At 37.7% G+C, this 19296-nt stretch overlaps 1 protein-coding gene across 1 annotated transcript in view; it reads right to left on the bottom strand.

The window, feature by feature from the left end:
• LOC103456805 (cadherin-7) overlaps window positions 1-19296 on the bottom strand; it is a 155262-nt gene that overhangs the window by 59255 nt on the left and 76711 nt on the right. The window contains exons 3-4 of the mRNA XM_008396562.2: window positions 15842-16136; window positions 4428-4547 (exon numbers count right to left, since the gene is read on the bottom strand). Of these exons, the coding sequence (XP_008394784.1) occupies window positions 4428-4547; window positions 15842-16136 (415 nt within the window). The remainder of the gene's footprint in view (window positions 1-4427; window positions 4548-15841; window positions 16137-19296) is intronic.

The following is a 19296-nucleotide window of genomic DNA, read 5'->3' as shown; positions in this document are numbered from 1 at the left end:
GTTCTGTAGAAATAATCCTCCACTGTCTTTAAGTTGTTTTTTTTTATTTTACCCATGTAAAAAGAGAGAGTAAAGCCGACTTCCCTGAAGAGAAACACGTCACTGCATATTAACTCTTTAATTAGCCCACAGACGTATGAACTTCTCAGCTTCTTGGATGTTGACTTATATTCAGAGATTTATGAAAAGTTTTTAGAGGAACTGCAGAGATGTAAAGAGTACCAACAAAAACAATATTTATTTAGGGTATCAAAACTTTGATTGTTCAAACCAGAATATGTGGATTTCTTGGCTTCATTAGATGAAGTTCTCTTGAAATAGGGGGAACAAAACAACATTCCCTGTGATTGTATGCAGGCTTTTTGCAGCTCATGTTAAACTTTGATGTTTGTTCCATCATGCTCTTTCTTCGACTCCAAAAGTCGTTACGCCACAAAGCCATTTTCTTTATCGTGATGCACATTATTTTTATTTCAGAATTGCTCCGTTTCTTCCCAGTGTTATGGCTTAATGAATGTTTACGGTGAAAATGATTGGTTATGGAAGAGTTCGTTTTGTGAAGCATCCCTCTGATTTCTGTGTCTGAGAGATAAAAGTGTCCCTGCATTGCAGTGCTTTTTCCAAGTCCATGATTTGGAACTACATTTATAAAGATGCAAAAACACGTGAGGACGTGTTGCTTCGAGGCAGAGGATGAAGCCTAATATTATGGAATGGCCTCTATTTTTCTGTTTCCTTGCAAGACTGCTTTGCATGAGTTTTGCAAAGCCTCGGCAGGGCAGTGGCTAATGAGCCGAATATGAAGATGTAGCAAGGACTGCAGCTGCACTTTCGCAGAGTAATACGCCCTACAAGTCAACAAACCACCTCACAAATTATGTTGCACGCTTTTCTAAACCCATTTTACAGACTTTTCTTGTTTTGAAACAGATATGTTTTCTATCCCATTTTACACTTCTTGCTAGTTATGTTTTGAATTCATTTATTTAGGCTTTAGAATTCAACGCATCATCTTAAATTGAATAAAGTAGGCATGGGTTAAAATGACATTTTCAACACCAATATTTGTAAAACTGCTGTTGCTGTTTTTTAGCTTGTTGCATACAGTATAAGCACTCATATCTCAAACTTTTGTCAGATTGCAATTATAAATTATGTCTTTGATTGGAATTTTGGGAGACAGACCAGGAACGCATAATTGTGAAGAAGGCAGACATTTCTTGCTGGGAATTTTTGAGGTTTGTCAGTTTTGCACAGGTGGAGACTGGGCCATTCTAACAAGTAAATATACTTAAAGATACAAATACTTGAGAAAACAACTAATTTAAAGTATCTCCATTATAGCATGTAGCTCTGGCTGGTAAAAATTGCGTTCACAGCAGGTTTTGATGCTCAGTTCAGATTTTTTGCTGAATCCGTTTTTTCTGCGTGTTTTTGTTGTTTGTGTGCGTGTGTGTGTCTGTCTGTGTGTAGTTGTTCTTCATACTGCTAATTAAATGCGGCTGCAATCAGACTTCTGTGTGAACATTTTACCACCCCAAAACTACCCACATGCATAGAATAAGAACATAGACGTCACACAGCAGTGCACTGTTCACAGAAGTAATAATAGACACAGCCGTCTATGAAGTGATTATAAAGATGTCGAGCAATGGGAGGTGACAGTATCGTCACAAAAACAGAAGGAAACGAAGAAAGAAGAAAGCTGAGTGTTAGCATTGCTGGCTTCATTCATCGTTTACGTCTGAATGTAATGCAACTGGCTTCTTCAGTCCAGAATTAAAATTAATCTCTCATGCTAATAGTGTGAGAGTCTGATAAAATGTGATATGACCCTTCAGACTGCAGACGCTTTGAAAACTATCTGATACATACTGTATCTAACTTAGTACCACATACGCACATTTCTTTCAGGTGAGACAATCTGAATTTGGCTGTTCTGATGCACGATTCCATCACCATTATGCTTTACTGCGTTTTACACATCTCCAACACACATACTGTCTGGCATTAACAAAAAAAGGTTCAATTTTGTCTTCATCCGGCCTGACCATCTACTTTCAAGTGTTTGCTGTGTCGTGTAAATGGATTGTGGCAAACTGCAAACATGCTTCTTCAGGCCTTCCTTTCTACTACGGCTTTCTTCTTGCCACTCTGGCACAGAGAACCGAATTTTAGAGTGCACAACTAATGGTTTTCTTGCCCATAGATCCTCAAACCTGAGTCCTCCAGAGTTTAAATGGGCCTCTTGGCTGCTGCTCTGATTAATGCTTTCATTGCCTCGCCTGTTACTTTGGATGGAAGCCTGTGTCTTGGTAGGTCTGGAATTTCAACACGCTCTTAAAATTTTCAGATTATCAATTTCATACTTCTGTGTGCGAGGTTTGTAAAGTCGGCTTTAAATTTTTCTACAACTTTCTCCCTGCCTGCTCTTTTCTTTTGTCTTTATGATGCTGTTTGTTCTTTAATGTTCTCCAACGTCTGAGGCTGCGTTCATTCAGAGATTAAATTACAATCAAATAGGTTCAATTAATGCAAGTATTTGGCCTCTGAAAGTAACTGAGTGAACTTTATTTTATAGCAGACTTTATATAACATTGGTTATCACAATACATATTGGCTGTATCCATTTCATATTGATCAGTTCGGTGGATTTCCAGTAAAAACCTAGAAATGTGTTGCAGTAAAAAGGTTGGGCAGGTCTTCTATATTTCCTTTTTAAATATGTTGATTATTAAGCTTTGATAGAAATGTTTTTGCTTCAGCTAACAATGAAAAAAAAATCACATCACTTTTTAAGAAAAACAAGATATTGATCAATGAGGGGGTTTTTTAATAAATAATGATGGGAGCATAACAATTTTCTCAAGGTCTGCAGTATTTAAATTATTTAAATAGCATCTTAATTTTGCAGTCAAAATACAGCATCAGACAAAAGCCTGATTTTACATTAAATAGCTCATTTAAAGCTGTGCAAGTGTATAATTTCTCCCCCCTCACAGCTGTTATCACAGGTATGACAATGTGTTATTTAAACTGGCTACATTTACAGATGTTCAGGATCTAACTGCAGGGTAAAGTGTTCGCTTCCACAGCATTCAAGTTATTATTTGTAATGTATTGTAATGTCTGAAAATAAATTAAAAAAACAAACAAAAGCAATTGGTTTATGGGGGACACCGATTTTATGAAAAGTATCGACACAAAACGGGGGAAAGCAAACACTGACTGGTGAAGCTCATACTTTCTGTTTTGTTCTGGTAGTAATCAATTTTATATAAAGACAATAATCACAAAAACAATTCCAGGATACATAACACAAATCAGCATTCAGCTAAAGATGGCAGATCATTAAGTGGACACAATGCTGTCCCTTAACCTATATGTGAATGCGAAGCAGAAATCTTTGAAGTTGGGCTTTAAAGTATTTACCATGTGGACCACAAGCAGTAATGGCTTTTGCAGGAAAATAATAATCAAATGACAAATGACTTCAAAGTGCCCATAAAAACAAATATATTTTAATAATTTTATGTTGTCAGACAGGCTCTACTTGGTGTGATTCTGCAGACGTGGCAGTAATCAGAAATGAGTCACTGTTATTTAAATTGAACTCAGCTTTATAAAAAATGTGGCTAATGTGATGTAATGTATGATTTAACAAAGACAGTATTTGCATCTTCACATCTTGCTGGGTTGGTTTGGTCAGGCTTCTCCCTTTATGCACCGAATTAAGATGTAAAAACTGCTTTTTATTTTCATTTCATTTTATAATGTACATTTATTTGTAATAAAAAAAGACGTACAGTGGACCACAACTGTTTACAAATAGCTAAAACATTTGAGACCCCTCAAAAAACACTTATGACTGTGGTATTTAATAGATCAAACAGCAACTAAAACCTTTATTCACAAACATATGCGCAGTGGAAACTGTTCTAGCACAAACACAGAAGCTAATATCTACAGTGTTCAGTGGTAATTAGATATTCTGGGTGCTCAAGTAGAACAAAAGGGCATCTTATGCGGCACCCAGCTGCTTTAATAGTGTGAGATTTAAAAACAGACAGATCCTATATTATGTATATTTACCTGTTTTGAATCAGCAGCCATATGCTGTCTGATGCAGATGTTTAATAATGCTCAACGCTCTACAGGTTGGTTTCTCTAACAATCAGTATAGCAAGTGTAGCACTTTCCACTGACCTTCCGATTTGTTGAAATGTACTTCATTTGGCCTTAGTGAAAAGTGGATAAATGACCGTGAAGGAATCCAACGGTAGATTTGTGTTCTTTATTATTACACAACATAATACAGCACTTTCTTCGCCGAGCCGACTTCACAAACACAGAGATATCCGCACTGTCTGACATTTACAGCGATTGTGTGTGCTGACTGTAAGAGGGTGGGATGAAATTACACCTACCCGTCTTGGGCTCCACCGAGAAGTACGGCTGCCCGTGGATGATGCTGTAGACCACCCGGGCACTGTTCCCGTAAGTCGGGTCATCTGCATCTGTGGCTGCCACTTGCACCACCATGGTTCCTGTGGGCAGACGGCCACTCATTAGTTTCCAAGACAACATTCAAGGGCCAAGTCATGCTGGGCTAAATGTGGAAATAGTCATATCAGCTCAGTGTGTGACAAATGCGACTTGAAAAGCAAGGGAGGAGAGGGATGAAAATGTAACTTCTGAGCCACTAAATAATCTCATTAGTCATTGTCTTCACACTGTCTTCTTTCATTGAGACTGGTGATTACTCTGAATTTGTGTATTGCTTCATGCAAGTTGCTTGACTGAGTTTCAAACACTTTTTTTTTTCCACCCCAACAAGAATGAACAAATAAAACACTGTTACTGCCACAAATTCAGAGAAACCGAAACAGAATTAAACCGTTACTTCGAGCCTTTAGAGTCCACTTGAGACTTTTAGCCATTTGCTTTGCACAGATCACTAAGCAGCCCTCTATTTTGTTATTTTATTAAATCTCAGTCAACAACAACAAAGTCAATTTTTAAAAAAAAGTGCAGCTCTCTAGGGCTTTAGAAAAGTCAAATATGCCCCCTGGCAATGTTAGCAGGATGTATTTTCTTTCGTATCTTATTCCACTCTGGCTAAATAAGAATCTATTAACAGTTCCAGAAACAAATGAGAAATAAATAAACCTGTATTTACACTATAATACAAGACTTGCACAGGCAGCGACACATCCAACAGAGGTAGGATGGAAAAATTGTTCCTGGAGAGTATATTGTTCTGCAGAGGGAAAAGTGTAGCTGTGAAGTTCAAATTATATCTTAAAGCAAGTGAAAGATTGCAGCCATAGGGTGCAAACATCTGAGGTGTTTTCCTTTTGCTTGTTTAGGGTGTTCTTTCAAAATGTCATCAAATTTCTACAGAGCACAGAAGGAAGCGTTTTGTGCTTTTGGTATTTAAATGAATAAGTTGTGCCGCTGTTTGTAAAAAGGAAATGTGTTTTTGAACACTATAATTTAACTCAACTTTGTGTTTGGTTCTGGTGTAAAAAAAAAACAAACAAAAACAAAGCACAAAATTGAACTGAAAGTGTAGTTCATGATCAGAAAAGAAAAGTTGTCATTCAGAGATCTGGATGAAACATACTGGAAGAGACAAAACAAATTATAACAAACAAAAAAAAAAAAACAAGACAAGGCAGCGTAAATGGTATAATCAGTAAATGCTGCAATATTAAGGAGTTATTCCATTCCACTGCTGCTAAATATGAGATTGCTGCAGTCAATAACTCAGTGTAATATACGTGGCTTTCTTAGATAATGTTTTTTTCCAGTTTCCATTTTCAACTTAATTTACGTGTATGATCAAATTGAAGTGTAAGTAATTGAAATAAGAGCCACGTTCTGAACTGAAGAAGTTATTTGGATTCGAGGTGAAAAGCCAGAGAAGCTCTGATGGTTAGACGACGTTTCTATTCAAATGTGTCACAGTTATTATATAATTAATAAAAAATATTGATTACAAGTTCATTGAATATGCATGGAGCAAATTATTTCAAGGCAGCAGAAATATTAACTACAACCAAAAGCACAGGTGTGCTATTCACACTTTTTTTTTTAAATTAGAGTAACCTAAAGCTGACACATTAGAAAGATTAGCCGGCTTCATAATCACACACTTTAAAATTAATGTATTGTGATTTATGCATTATTCTTAGCATATTGATGCATTATTAACAGTTTCTATTCAGACAGTTGGCCGGTTATCAAGTCTATATAACCACAGAACGTGAAGCCATTTCAATTATCCAGTTCAACAAGTGAAACTCAAATAAATTATTTCCCTTAAAGTGATATGACGGATTTGTTTTTATTATTTTTGCAGATTGACGTGCAGCTAATAAAATATTTTTTTTTAAAAATGCAGTTTCTTCCAAACATCTGAATATGGTGCTAGAACACCACAGAAATATCAAACTATACCATTTAACATACACTATGCTTTTTTCCACTGGTACTCATGCTCCTTTTGTCCTTTGAACAAACGTTCCATTGTTATGCCTGGATGCATCACTCTGAATAATGTGTGGGTCATAACATAACGCAACGTTTTGACATTAATATCCTTTTTATTGGTCTTATTGATGAGCAATTATATCACAATCTTTTTTTATTAAGTTTAGATTTCACTTATTAAGACTGAACAGTAAAAAACGGTTGGAAAAAAAGAAAGCCACATTGTAGTCCTGCGAAGAAACATGGAGGAAAGGAAAGAATCATAACCTGCAGACAATCCTGGGAAAGGTAACATTAATGTCGATTGAGATTACTACCTCTAGGCCAAAGCTGACACTGTGCTCTGCTATAAAAGTCCAGATTCGTGGCCTGGTCCTGTAACGGTATCCTGCCGTTTCTTGTAAATCTCCAAACTTCCGCCAAGCTTCCAACACTGAAATCTGTCCTTAAACCCAACTCTTCACACACCCACTGACAACTGATAAATTGTGTCTGCATGCAGCACAGCATTGTCCTCTCCCACACTTCCTTTAGTACAAAATAGAGAACATAAGCCCTCTTTTTTTTTTTCTTTTCTTTTTTGCTCCTCGTTACACCTGACTCATGTGAATTATACTGACAGCTATTGGCTCAGAAAGCGAAGCATAGAAACATTTTCCAGGCAAAAGCATAATCAGCAAAAATCAGTGCCATTCAATTTCAGTAAGACATTCATTATGGTATAAATGAGCCTTTCTGTTCCAACTGGGCTCGTCTAATGTGCATGAAGAAAGCAATTTTAGGTCAAAGAATTGATATCCATCTGATAATGTGGAGGAAAAGCTATTTAATAAACTCTTACATTATCACAAACAACCGTGATGGCTCAGGGTATTTTTTTGCTGCGTTAGACTAGACGTCAGTGCGGGTCCTAAAGCTGACGCCTACAGGCAGTGTCTAGCTTGGCAGCAGTGAAATCATCAACACCAGGCGTTGCTAAAATAACCTTGAAAAAAAACAACAAAAAAAAAGACATTCTAACACAGCAAGGCTTTTTCCAGCCTAGCATGGGAATATAGTCCTCTGGAAAATTAATTACCCCTTATAGATTCTGATTTTAGCACACCTTAATGTTTCAGATCATCGATATCAGATAGTTACCGCTCCCTTATCAAATCATGACATCATCGTGAATATCGACTTATTTTGGATCATAAGTCAAAAAGAACCTGAATAGAACTACAAAGGGAAACGTCGAGCCCTCGAGCCTAGTCAAAGTTCTAACTGAAATCCATTTGACGTACTGTGGGATGTTTGGAACAGGATTTAGGATTCACAAGGAATACAGTAAAAAACAAAAGAAAAAAGAGAATGGCAACATTCCTCCACAGTGGATGTAAAGGACTCAACAAACCGGGTTGGAACAACCCTTTATTAAATTTGGGGGCGGTTACTTATTCACATGGGGATAATTTGGTTTATTTTCCTTGTAAATCCAAGTCATTTGGTGATTGTTGTACTGTATAATGAATTGAAGCGTTTTAGTGTGACAAAACAGCAAGAACAGCAGAAATACTTTTTTTTAAGAGCACAGTAACAGCCTGGTATGTTCGATATGCCACATCATCTGACACAATGGAGATACGCGACAGAAAGTGCTGTTTTTACATGCAATTTTTTTACTCAAGAGAAAAGTTTCCAATAAACGTCTCACTTCTTACATGAGGTGTGTTTTACAGGCTTTTACAGAATGAAGTGATCATGAAAATTAGAGTTCTCCATTTTGGTCATAAAGCAGAATTAACAAGCTTTGGCCCTAGATGTGAACAATATAAAGGCAAAAAAAAAAAACCTTGGGGAAGTTATCACCAGGCCAGCTGGGGAAGGACACCTAGATTATATCATCACCTCTTAGTTTTGACAGGTTATATTACTGGTAGTTTAACACACCAAGGTCAAATTGTATGACTGTATGGAAGAGAACTAAGGGAATGTCAGAATTTTTTTATTACGGGTTTATCACTTCATGTAAGGAGACCTGAGGATTTAAATTAGAATCCCATAAAGAACAGCTTTAACTTTGAACTTTTTAGCTGTTTTGGTGTCCTCTGTAACAGAAATAAATATTATGATGCCAGTGGAGTAAAATGGAGAAAAAAACCTGAAAAATCACAGACGAGCATCCAGATATCTGAACTGATTCTTTCTGCTTCACCAGGCTGTCAGCCTGTCAATGCCCCCTTTAATGTTTGTCCATCTTCATTGATGTGATGGCACCGAGCTTCGCATTTTTCATCCATTCTCCACAGTTGTATAGAAAAAAAACCCACTTTCTAATCATTTCCTTTTCTCTGGTGGAAAACTGTCATGTGTCAGTAACTAAAATAAATGCGGCGTGCCTATCATGAAGCAGAGGCAGGAATTCTTCAGGCCCTTAGATAAACAGAAAGTACGACACTTGCAGTTTGAGACTGCATTCTTCACAGCAACAAAGACAGAGTCCAGCCTAGTAACAGCTCTCTCGGGCCAACACCACAGAAACAGCAACACCACCATCCCTCCAAAACCTCTCTGTGAGCTTAAGGGGCCCCAAGGCCCACCGACACATCAAAGGCTCCGGGCCAGGGGCCTTTGGGCCCAAAACCAGGCCAACATTTACCCCACCAGAGGAGTATTACATGTTAGGAAAAGTACTTTCTCACATAAGGTTGGTTTGATATTTTTTATATTTTTAAATCAACATGATGTAAAACATCTGTTAAGTTATCAATCAGCATTTCAATCAGCATCAAGATCATGAACGTCCTCAGACGTCTGGTTGTGGCAGTATTAATAAAACTACGTATTACATTTTAAGTTTACTTATTCTTAGCATCTCTTTGTGTTGCTGTAATTAGATTAGGTTCTATACAAATGGTTGATTTGACTGAAAAATAATATCTAAGCTCACAGATGTAATCTTAAAGCTCAATTTATGTGACCCCAAAGAGTCCAGAGGGTCACATAAATAGCTACGGCGGGCCAAATTTGGCCCACGGGCCTTCAGTTGACACTTCTATACAGTTAATATATTTTAAGCTGGCTTTATACTTGTGTAGCAGCTTATCAAGTTCAGAGGACCACAAAGCGCTTCACACTACAGTCAGTCTCTCATTCACACACAAACGCACACCCCCCCACACACACACCCACACACACACACACACACACACACACACACAATGATAGTGACAAGCTACTAGATAGTAGCCACAGCTGCCCTGAGGTAGTCCGACAGGACCAAGGTTGCCCTGCACCAAGATGACAGCTGTACATTAACGCCACACTTTTTATTGAACAATTCAATTTGCAGACTGAAGCCTTTGCAGAAATAAATTTTGCAGAGCTCTTTCACTGGATTGAATTAAGCCTTAAATGTCCACCCGAAATGCTCATTAATAATGAATAGCGACAAAAACTTTGCATATTTACAACAAAGGATCCTAATCAACATTCTCTTCCAATTCCAACTTTAAATAATGAAGAAGACTCCATCCTTCATCGGCGCTTTTATGAATTAGACAGGAAGTATGACAGCTGGATAAAGTTGGAGCAGTAAATTCAAGAGCTGTGGCCTTGGGTTGACATTACATTCCCCATGCTTGTAATGAGCCCTCTAACTGCTCTTTTGGCCCTTTGCGGTGCAGCAGGAGAGGGCCTGGCCTCGTGACTGTCACACCTCCGACTGTCCTCCAGCTCTCTTGTCTTTTATTTGACACCTCTCCAGTGATTAAGACAAAAGCCTTCAGAGATCCTTGGGCCGAAAGGTCTCAGTGTTTCTGGATGGGTTCTGTCTCTAATTACTTTAATTAAATTCATGATTTTCTCTAAATTGAACTCATTCATCAGTGGGGCAAAGCTGTGACCATTAATGATTTAAAGGCATCTATAAAGGAATTATTGAGGACAGGAGGTGCTTGGCCCTTCCCTCTTCTTTATCGCATTGGTGATTGCTCTGGGCAGATATTTACAAAGAGAGGTGATGCATTATTCTCCTGTTGGCTGCACAACTTGCACTGAGGACTTTCACAGGAGGTGGCAGAGTAAATAAAGTGACTCAGGTGACCCCGTTTTTCAGCACTCGAGGGTGTAAACGCGCCCTCCTCTGTAGTTCGCGCACCGACTTCCCGTCTTATCTCGGGTTGGACACGAGACTTGGAGCCCTTGTACTCTAATCCTCTGGTTCTTTAAGCCTGAGCTCTGTACCTCCCGTTGACAGTCAGCTGTGTAATCCTTTAGAGATCTCTGCGCCTGTGCTGTAAGCAAAGCGCTGCTTCCTTTGGAAGGCTTCCTGGTGTCACTGTACGCCTGGTTAAATACTCATTTTGACTTTGAAGGTTCTAAAAATGCCTCGGCTCCTTTGTTATCACGGACTTATACCTGGATGCTGCTGTCTGTGTGAGGCGCCGAGGCAAAGATAGCTTTAACTCCGTTCGTGCACTTCACGTGAAAGAGGTCGTGGTAAAGCGATTCAGTCACAGCTATCAACACATGAAACGGCTCCATTCAGCTTAGCCATTATTAGTAAAGAGTATTATTGCTAATTTTCTACATGATGTGCGCTGTTAATCGCAATGGGAAAAAAAAGAATGCAATAAGATATCAATAATTCATCAGAAGTCACGAGTTCATCCTTATTCTTTAATGTAAATAGCTTATTTACCAATATGAGCATGTCAAAGACAAAATACCATAATGAGCAACAACAGTGTTGCGATGATTCAAGTCTCATTATTTTTGGATGTGAGGTAAAACAAACAGATCTTCTCAAAACTAAGACATTAATTATAGTAGCAGAAATTCTCAACGCATAAACTGAAATCTCTTGCAATTTTGGCTGTTCACAAGCCACAGCTTCTTACTGGCTGCACTTAGCAGTCTGGAAACATACCAGTGGCAGCAGTATTCCTCAAAAACAGAAATAAACAAGCTCAAAATTGAAATCTTCCATCTCCATCCAAGTTAAATTTGATGCCTGTCCAAGTGTTGCTTTTATTTTAGATTGTGGGTTCATTACTTCACGTTTAATTTCCAAAGTGTTTCCTGCTCATGTTAAGAGGATCCATCCATCCATCCATCCATCCATCCATCCATCCATCCATCCGTGAATTTGTTTACACTTGACTTAAATTTTACACTCACCAACTGCTGGATGCAACCCCCAGCTTTAGACAGGTAAAAAAAAAAATTTTTCCTCTTCGTCTTCTTCTTTTGAGCAACATTTTTTAAAGAGCGAGATGTCAGTGTGTAAGCAAACTGAAAAAGTTGGCCTCTCACCTTTTACTTTTTACCAAAATCTCAAGCTGTCATTTCTTCCTCTCAAGGCTTCGCTCAGTGGACAGAGCTCACTCACCCACATTCCTCCCAGTAACCACTTAACCACAAGCACTTACACCTCTGATGGAGTTTCACCAATGTCACCCAACTAAAATGTGCCTCTTAATATTTTCTTGGAAAAAATATTAAACGAAAGAACATTTATTTATTTTTGCAGCTTATAGGCCGTGAATTATTATGATATGGTTTCAGAGAATTTGGAGTAAAAACAATAAAGAGTGCAATGAAATACAAAAAAAAAAAAAAAACATGTTTGCACTCTATGCTTCTTTATCTCTTTGCACAGGTTAAGTTGATTTTTTTTAAAAATTCTTTATTTTTGAGGTATTGAGAAGATTACAAAAGCACAGTTTCGGTCTGTGATCCGATACATTTCTTCTCCTTACATTTCCATTTACGAAAGCAAAACAAAACAAACGAAAAACAACAAAAAGCAAACAAAGTAAAACAAAAAGGGGAACAAGGGGGTATTGTTTTGGAGAGACATACCTTTATGTATATAACTAAGTATATTATATTGAAAATAGACACTTCCTGAAGGATGACGCCTTTCTTTTTAAATTCTCATCAATTTAGTGAATATTGTGTTTTGGTTGACATATGACATCCATTTGGATCACAAGATGATAAACTTATTTATTTGAAAACGAATTAGAAATGTTAATCTTTCCATCTGATAGATTTCATTAACACACACTATCCATTCTTCTACAGGTCAAGTTGATTTTATGTACAGCATCCACACTGTCCACCTTTCTGTCAAGGTTAAGACGTGCAACTTTTTGTGTTTATCGTACGTCTGAGAAAACTGGATGATTTCCAACTTCCAATCAGAATATAACTGATAAAACTCATCCTTAAAAAAAAAAAAAAACATTCTTCCAAAGACTTGATTCTTGTCAACAAATGCTTTGTGTGAAAAGTGGGTCATCCAAGATGAAAAAGTCCAGGCAGCTCCCTGTGCCCCAGTCTGCCCCTGGTGTCAACTCACTGCTGTCTGTGGCTGGAGAAATAAATAACTGTACACTGTTTACTAAAGTAAAGATATTTTCTTCTGCCTAAAATCAATTTATTTCGTGTTGAATAACAAGTTTTGGCCATGAAATTTATAGTGTTCACATTTTTAGTGCACAAAGATTTCAAATACACTTTTATACTTTCCAACTAAGAACTACACTACATTAATTTAGATTTTTATTTAAAATAAAAATTCCTGATTCCCGTTTCTGAAGACCACAGGTATCAGGAATCTGACTTTAATTGCTGATTTTTAATTTTAATTAAATACTTATTTAAAAAAACTGCAAATAAAGAGTTTTTATTTTTTCCACTGCTCTAATCCCTACATTTTTGGTTATATCTCACAGGTCCCAGCATCCCTCGGATCACCTCAGGAATCCCCCAGGAGAATCTGGCGCAGGTTGGGCACGTTGGGATGCTTTTGCCTACCTTGTTGTCATGGTGAAGAGGGAAGTGAATGGATGGATAGAAATGTGTTCATTAGAATTTGACATTTTCAGCAGGCAGGTACTCGAAAGCTTCAGCTAATATGAACACCAATTTGTGGAGGAAAAAAAATATTTTAAAAAATGCCCATGGGTGTCGGGATGGATTTAGACCTTAAGTTAGTTTTCAAACACGTGTCACTCATCAACATTTCAAAGCCCAGAGGTGTGTGCTGGCATATTTAAAGCAATAAATATGTAAATTACTACTCATCGGGCTTCACATCACTATACAGCCGAGTGACTCAGATTTAAAAAACAACACAAAGAACCAAAAATGTGTTTGCTTCCGTGTCTTAATGTTTAAAGCCTTGTAAATATATTCCAATCATTACTTTGCAAAAGCTCTTTACTGCATTGATTTGTGTGGTTAGCTACTTAGATTAGAAGCGATGAAACACAAAGTCAGTTTAGCGAGTGATTCTCTACCCTTTTGGACACGCTTCCCTTAAAAATGAACTTAAAAATCCAAATTAGCTTTGCCAAACTGGTTACAACATGTTCCGATTAAAAAGAAAACACAAGGTGACTATGTTGTGTTCTTCAACCACCTGCTCAGCTAAAAGGCCTTGGGATGTTTTTGTTACTCATTTACATGTCTTCAACAAGATAGCAGGGACTAATTCAGAACTGCGGAAGAAATTTTGACCATGAATTAATTCGATAGGAGCTCTTTCGGGGTTTGTTTCAGTGCAATACTAAATGCAGCTGTGATGAGCCTAGTGTGATGTCCTGGGACAGTCTATGGACTTGGATGGCATTCGTAAATTTAAGCCATTTTATGCTTAGTGATGTCGTCCTGTGATGGTGATCTGTTAAAGGTGTACATCACTCTGAGTCTGTAAACAACTCAATGTGCCTGGAGGAGGCTCACATAATGCCAAGAGACTTTTCCCTTTGTATAAATAATGTTTTAACCATTTGTTTTGGTCTGTTTAACAAACCTCCAAGTACACAAGGCAGGTTTTGTAATGCATGCGGGTACTGTGATAAACATAAGCTATTAGGAGATACAAAAATAAGGAAGATACACTTAATATTCCAAGATTTTTGTGATTTTGATTATAAAATACAAACTTCTGACAAGAAAATAAAAACAATGAAACCCTTTACATGTGCGTGATCACATTTGTGTGCATGTCTTGCAGTCAGACAGTTCATGTCTGGGAGGTTTTTGGCCAGCCATCTCCAAAAACACCTACATTCTTATGCACTAAGCTTTAATATAGCATACTGCCTGGGGTTGTGCAACTCTGCAAAGATGTTACCATCCTGCTGCACTTCATTGTACAATAATACAACCGTCTACCATACAGTCAGTCAAGCCAGCATAGGCACTTTACCTGCCTTTCCTAAAAAATGAACAGAATTCTGGGTGAAGCTTTCACTGGGAAAAATAGGCTGCTATCCATTCGTTTTAGGAAAGATATAATGGCAACCCCAGATATTAAGAAGTCTATCGAGCTAGCATAATAATAAGATTAAGTTGTAGTTTCTCAAAGAATTCCCCAGTCGATTTTGGAACAGAATAAATCCAGCTACATGGCGAAATGCCGTATGTGACACATCAAAAATCATTTCAAATGTGAAACGTAGTCTTATTGTACAACATACATTTTTCACTGCTTGTGTTTTCAAAATTCAATTTACTTTCAGAACAACCCGTCACAACTCTGAAAAATTACACAGTTCACACCAACTGACAAAAGAAAAACAGAGCAAAAATGTTTGAAGCATGTTTGGCAATGTGCAATAACAAACCTCCAAGTAGCTACCTTATGTCGACAGCCATCTGATTATTCTCTCATGCTAATAGCTGACATGGCTTAAAAAAATTTAGCCATTTCAGAAAAAAAAAACACAATGAAGTAGGTTAATATGTTGAAGTGAGAAGATTTTCTGTGTCTGCTACATTGCTTTAAGTGGTGTTGCAACACTATTTTCATAAGATATTGTGTTGTCTTATCTTAAAAACAGAGCCAGATGTAGCCCTTCACAGACATGGTTCAAATCAAGAATGAATTTTTCTGGAGATCTTGAATAGTTCATTATGTGGCCTTTTCAATACCGTTTGTCACACAAGTTTCACTCTTATCAAATCCCAACAAACCTTGAGCAGAAGAATGCCTCGCTTCCTATTTGCTATCATATTCGCAGGTATAATATCTGACCATGAGAAGCGCAAATTAGTAAAAGTTTAACCTTGACCTTGATTTACACATAGCTCATGAACAAGCAGCATTTCATGTAAGTCAAATTTGATGAGCACAATCTTCAGCCTTGCAAAGCGTTGGACTCATATTAACACAGGACACGTCCCAACCCACCTGATGACCTAGAGGCAGAACTAGGAAGACGGATTCAGCGAGGTGGAAAATTATCAAACGGAGACGTTAGAGCGAGGGCGAGTCAAAGAGAAAGTGATCCGGGAGTTGAAAGAGAAACTCATCCGATCATGTTTGCAATAAAAAAAACGGGAGGCTTACCTAAAGGTGACATCTCTGGCACCCCTGCCAGGTACGGCCCGTCCAGGAACTTCGGCTCATTGTCGTTGATGTCCTGCACCTTGACCACAAACTCGGACCTTGGCTCGACAGGTAAGTTGGTTATCCGGTCAATGGCTTGAGCCTGGAGGGTGTAGTAAGCCTGGGCCTCCCGATCGAGGCGCTTCGTGGCATGGATGTCTCCGGTGTTCTCGTCGATGGTGAAGATGGAGGTGGCCCCCTCGCCAGACAACACATACTTCACCTTGCCGTCTCCTTTATCCACATCAGAGTGCAGCTGTTAAAAGATAAGAGCGAGGAGCTGTTATATAAGGTACTTAATGATCTATTGGAGCAAAATTTCTTTAATATTTTAGTCAAAATGCTTGGCTTAATAAAGGATGACTTCAGGGCTTCCGTCCCACAGGATTCTCACTAAAGCAATGATTAAATTATGATTACACCAGCGAGGGTGATACCTCACATAACCTATTCAGAGATAACGAGCCAAGTTCATTGATTTAACTGCATTAGAGTTTAAAGTACGTCGTGTTTCGGCACATTTCATGATTTTCCCATATATTAGCACATTTGTGTATCAAATGCAATTATGAAGTCAAGCCTAATGAAGTATTTAATATTCAAACAGTGTAATTTGTTTCCCTTTCAAGTCATTTGTAAATGTGTACAGACAACAAAATACCAGGTGTTTGTAGAACCCATTAAAATCAGATCAGGAGATCAATAATTAATTTTATTTTAAAAAAATACATTTGTTCTCAGCAACTAAATGCCGACACTCAATGCAATATTATTATAATCTATGCAATGGTCATTACTAAAGAAAAAAATCTCCATAAAGTCAAACAAAATCACATTTAAAACAGACATCAAAAGCTACTGCAATTGATTAAACAGAAGTAATGCACACTGGTTTGCATTTTCTTTTACTTAAAAAAAATATACATAAAATATTAATATAGAGATAAAGTTTTCCTCTGCAAACATCTGCATAAATAATCTCTGAAAAGCCTTTGGGTTTATGCAACCTGGCCCAAGGTTAATATTTTTTAAGGAAATTCTGAACTCAAAGTTAATGAAGCCCGGTATCAGTGCACCACACAGACATTCAGCACATCCTTGGACAATAGTTTCTCCAAAAAATCCTAATAAGCCAAGATGAAGATAGAGATTTGGAGTGATTTGCCATACTTTGAAAACGTCTGCCTACCGTCATGTTCAAAGTACCTTGTAGGGATTTGATGCGATAGATCAACGCAAACAATCAGAATTGGAATCAGCATTACTGGCCAGGACTGCATTCGCAAACAAGGAATTTAGCCTTGATTTTCAAGTGTTAACAGCATACAGGCAAAAAGTATCAATGTATAAACTTTAGAGGAAATAAAAGTAGGGAAAAGGTACAACTCGTGCATGTATTTGAATCCATTTTTACTACTATGAAATAAGTGGAAAGTTACAAATGACGTTTTCAGTTGCAAATCTGTAAATGTGCTCATAGCCTGATGGAGGATTTCTTTCCTGATATCTTTACAGGCTTTACCATCTTGTTTATTTCAACACTCCATAAAGTGACATATTTTATGCTGGACATGTTGCGTCCAGATGTTTCTCTATTTCCTTCAGTATTTTTTTATTATTATTATTTTTGCCTGGCCTTTGGATATCCTCTTGTTCCAGGTTGTGTTGTACAGCAAAGGCTGAGGCAGCTACTCCAGGTTGAACTGGATCACCCTGAAGCTCTTCACGTTCTCAGAAACGCCACTAACCTTCACGGATTTTCTTCTGCTGCGTTTCCTTTTTGAACTGCTCCCATGAAATCTTTTCAACGTTTCATGATTGTGGAACTTCCTGATACCGTTTCTGACTTTTCAGAGACCACGTTTCAAGGTCTTTGGCAGTGCAGCCTTGTGTATTCTATTCTGTGATAATGTTGTTTTTTTCCACAACCACTCTGGAAAACTGCCAACTGCCCACCAAACATAATCCCCTGAAAATAAGCGCAAGTATGATTTGTTTGTCTTTAAGTTTGTTTTAGGAATCTATTTTTTATTTGTTCTGTTTAATATGTATAAAAAAATACATGGAATAATTTGTTGTTGTCTACCGCCCAGGTGATCAACATATGCCACAATGCAAGGTTCACTTTGCCTCAGGTAAGGTCAGTGTTCATGATTCTACAATAAGAAAGAGAGAGCGAAAAATTGCATCCACTGGAGAGTCACAAGACAAAGATTACTGCTGACAAAAGAACACAAAGGCTTATCTCACATTTTCCAGAAAAAAAAAAACTGAGGATAGCCAAGATGTTTGGGAAAATGTTCTGTGCAGCTGAGGAGACACAACTTTTTTGGAAGATGTGCATCCTGTTACCTTTGGCATAAAATGACCACAGCATGTCAGAAAGAGACCATCAGCTTTCATACCAACAATCAAACATGGTGGTAGCAGAGTGGCTGTTGCTTAATTAATACAACCATTAATTCTGCAATATCCAGGCGTCATATAAGGCCAGGTTAGTTGGGACCATTATTAACTACCGTGTTTTCCGGACTATAGAGCGCACATCACTATAAGCCACACCCACAAAGTTTTTTTTTAAACTGGAAATGTACATACACAAGCCGCACCGCCACTCTCGGTTTTCCACTTCGTCCTGAGAACAGCTGCTATTAAGGACGCAGATTAAGGACGATCTGTACTGCCAGATCGATAGCCTTCAACTTAAAAGCTGAACATCTTCATGTTGTTTCCTTGATGAGGGGGTATGAGTTTCAAAACATTTCTCCATGGTGTCTGCTGCTAGCATGTGCTTGTTCTAAATGAAAATCAGCACTTTCTTCTTTGATTTCTATTTTTGACTTCCAATGATTCACTTCCTGCTAAAGAGCCCCCTGGTGGTTGAAGAAAAACCTACAGAAAAGTCGCATGGTTCAAAACGTGGGGGGGAAAAGTAGTGTCTTATAGTCTGAAAAATACGGTATTTCTAAATCAAATTCTTATCTGCATTCTGCATTTTGTATTAACTGTGGCTATGTTTCTCTAGTCTCAAAATCAGTTTGATAATTTGAGACTTTGAAGTGTGACAAAAGCAAAAACAGAAAAGGAGGATTTTTTTTTCACAGCTCTGTGTATCAAATTTAACAACTGTATTGGAATTCATACATAACATTACATGTGATAAAAATTTTCATTTTGCTGCACCATGTTTATTCTGAATGCTGTGAAATTAATAAAGAAAAAAAAAAAGTTCTTCCGACAGATGAAATCCTGGAGCATGTCAGGTCTGTAAAGTTGCCATGGACTCCAGTTTTCAAATCATGACTATGACAAAATAATCCCTGAAAAACTGAAAGAAATTGAAGTCATGATGACACAAACAAGCCTTGAATAATCATAATTGAAGACAGAATGTTTGATGGACCTTTATATATATA

This window comes from Poecilia reticulata, linkage group LG20 (genome assembly GCF_000633615.1).
Source record: "Poecilia reticulata strain Guanapo linkage group LG20, Guppy_female_1.0+MT, whole genome shotgun sequence".
Taxonomy (NCBI): domain Eukaryota; kingdom Metazoa; phylum Chordata; class Actinopteri; order Cyprinodontiformes; family Poeciliidae; genus Poecilia; species Poecilia reticulata.
Note: the sequence above shows the minus strand (reverse complement) of the source record. Positions and strands in the feature narration are given on the sequence as shown.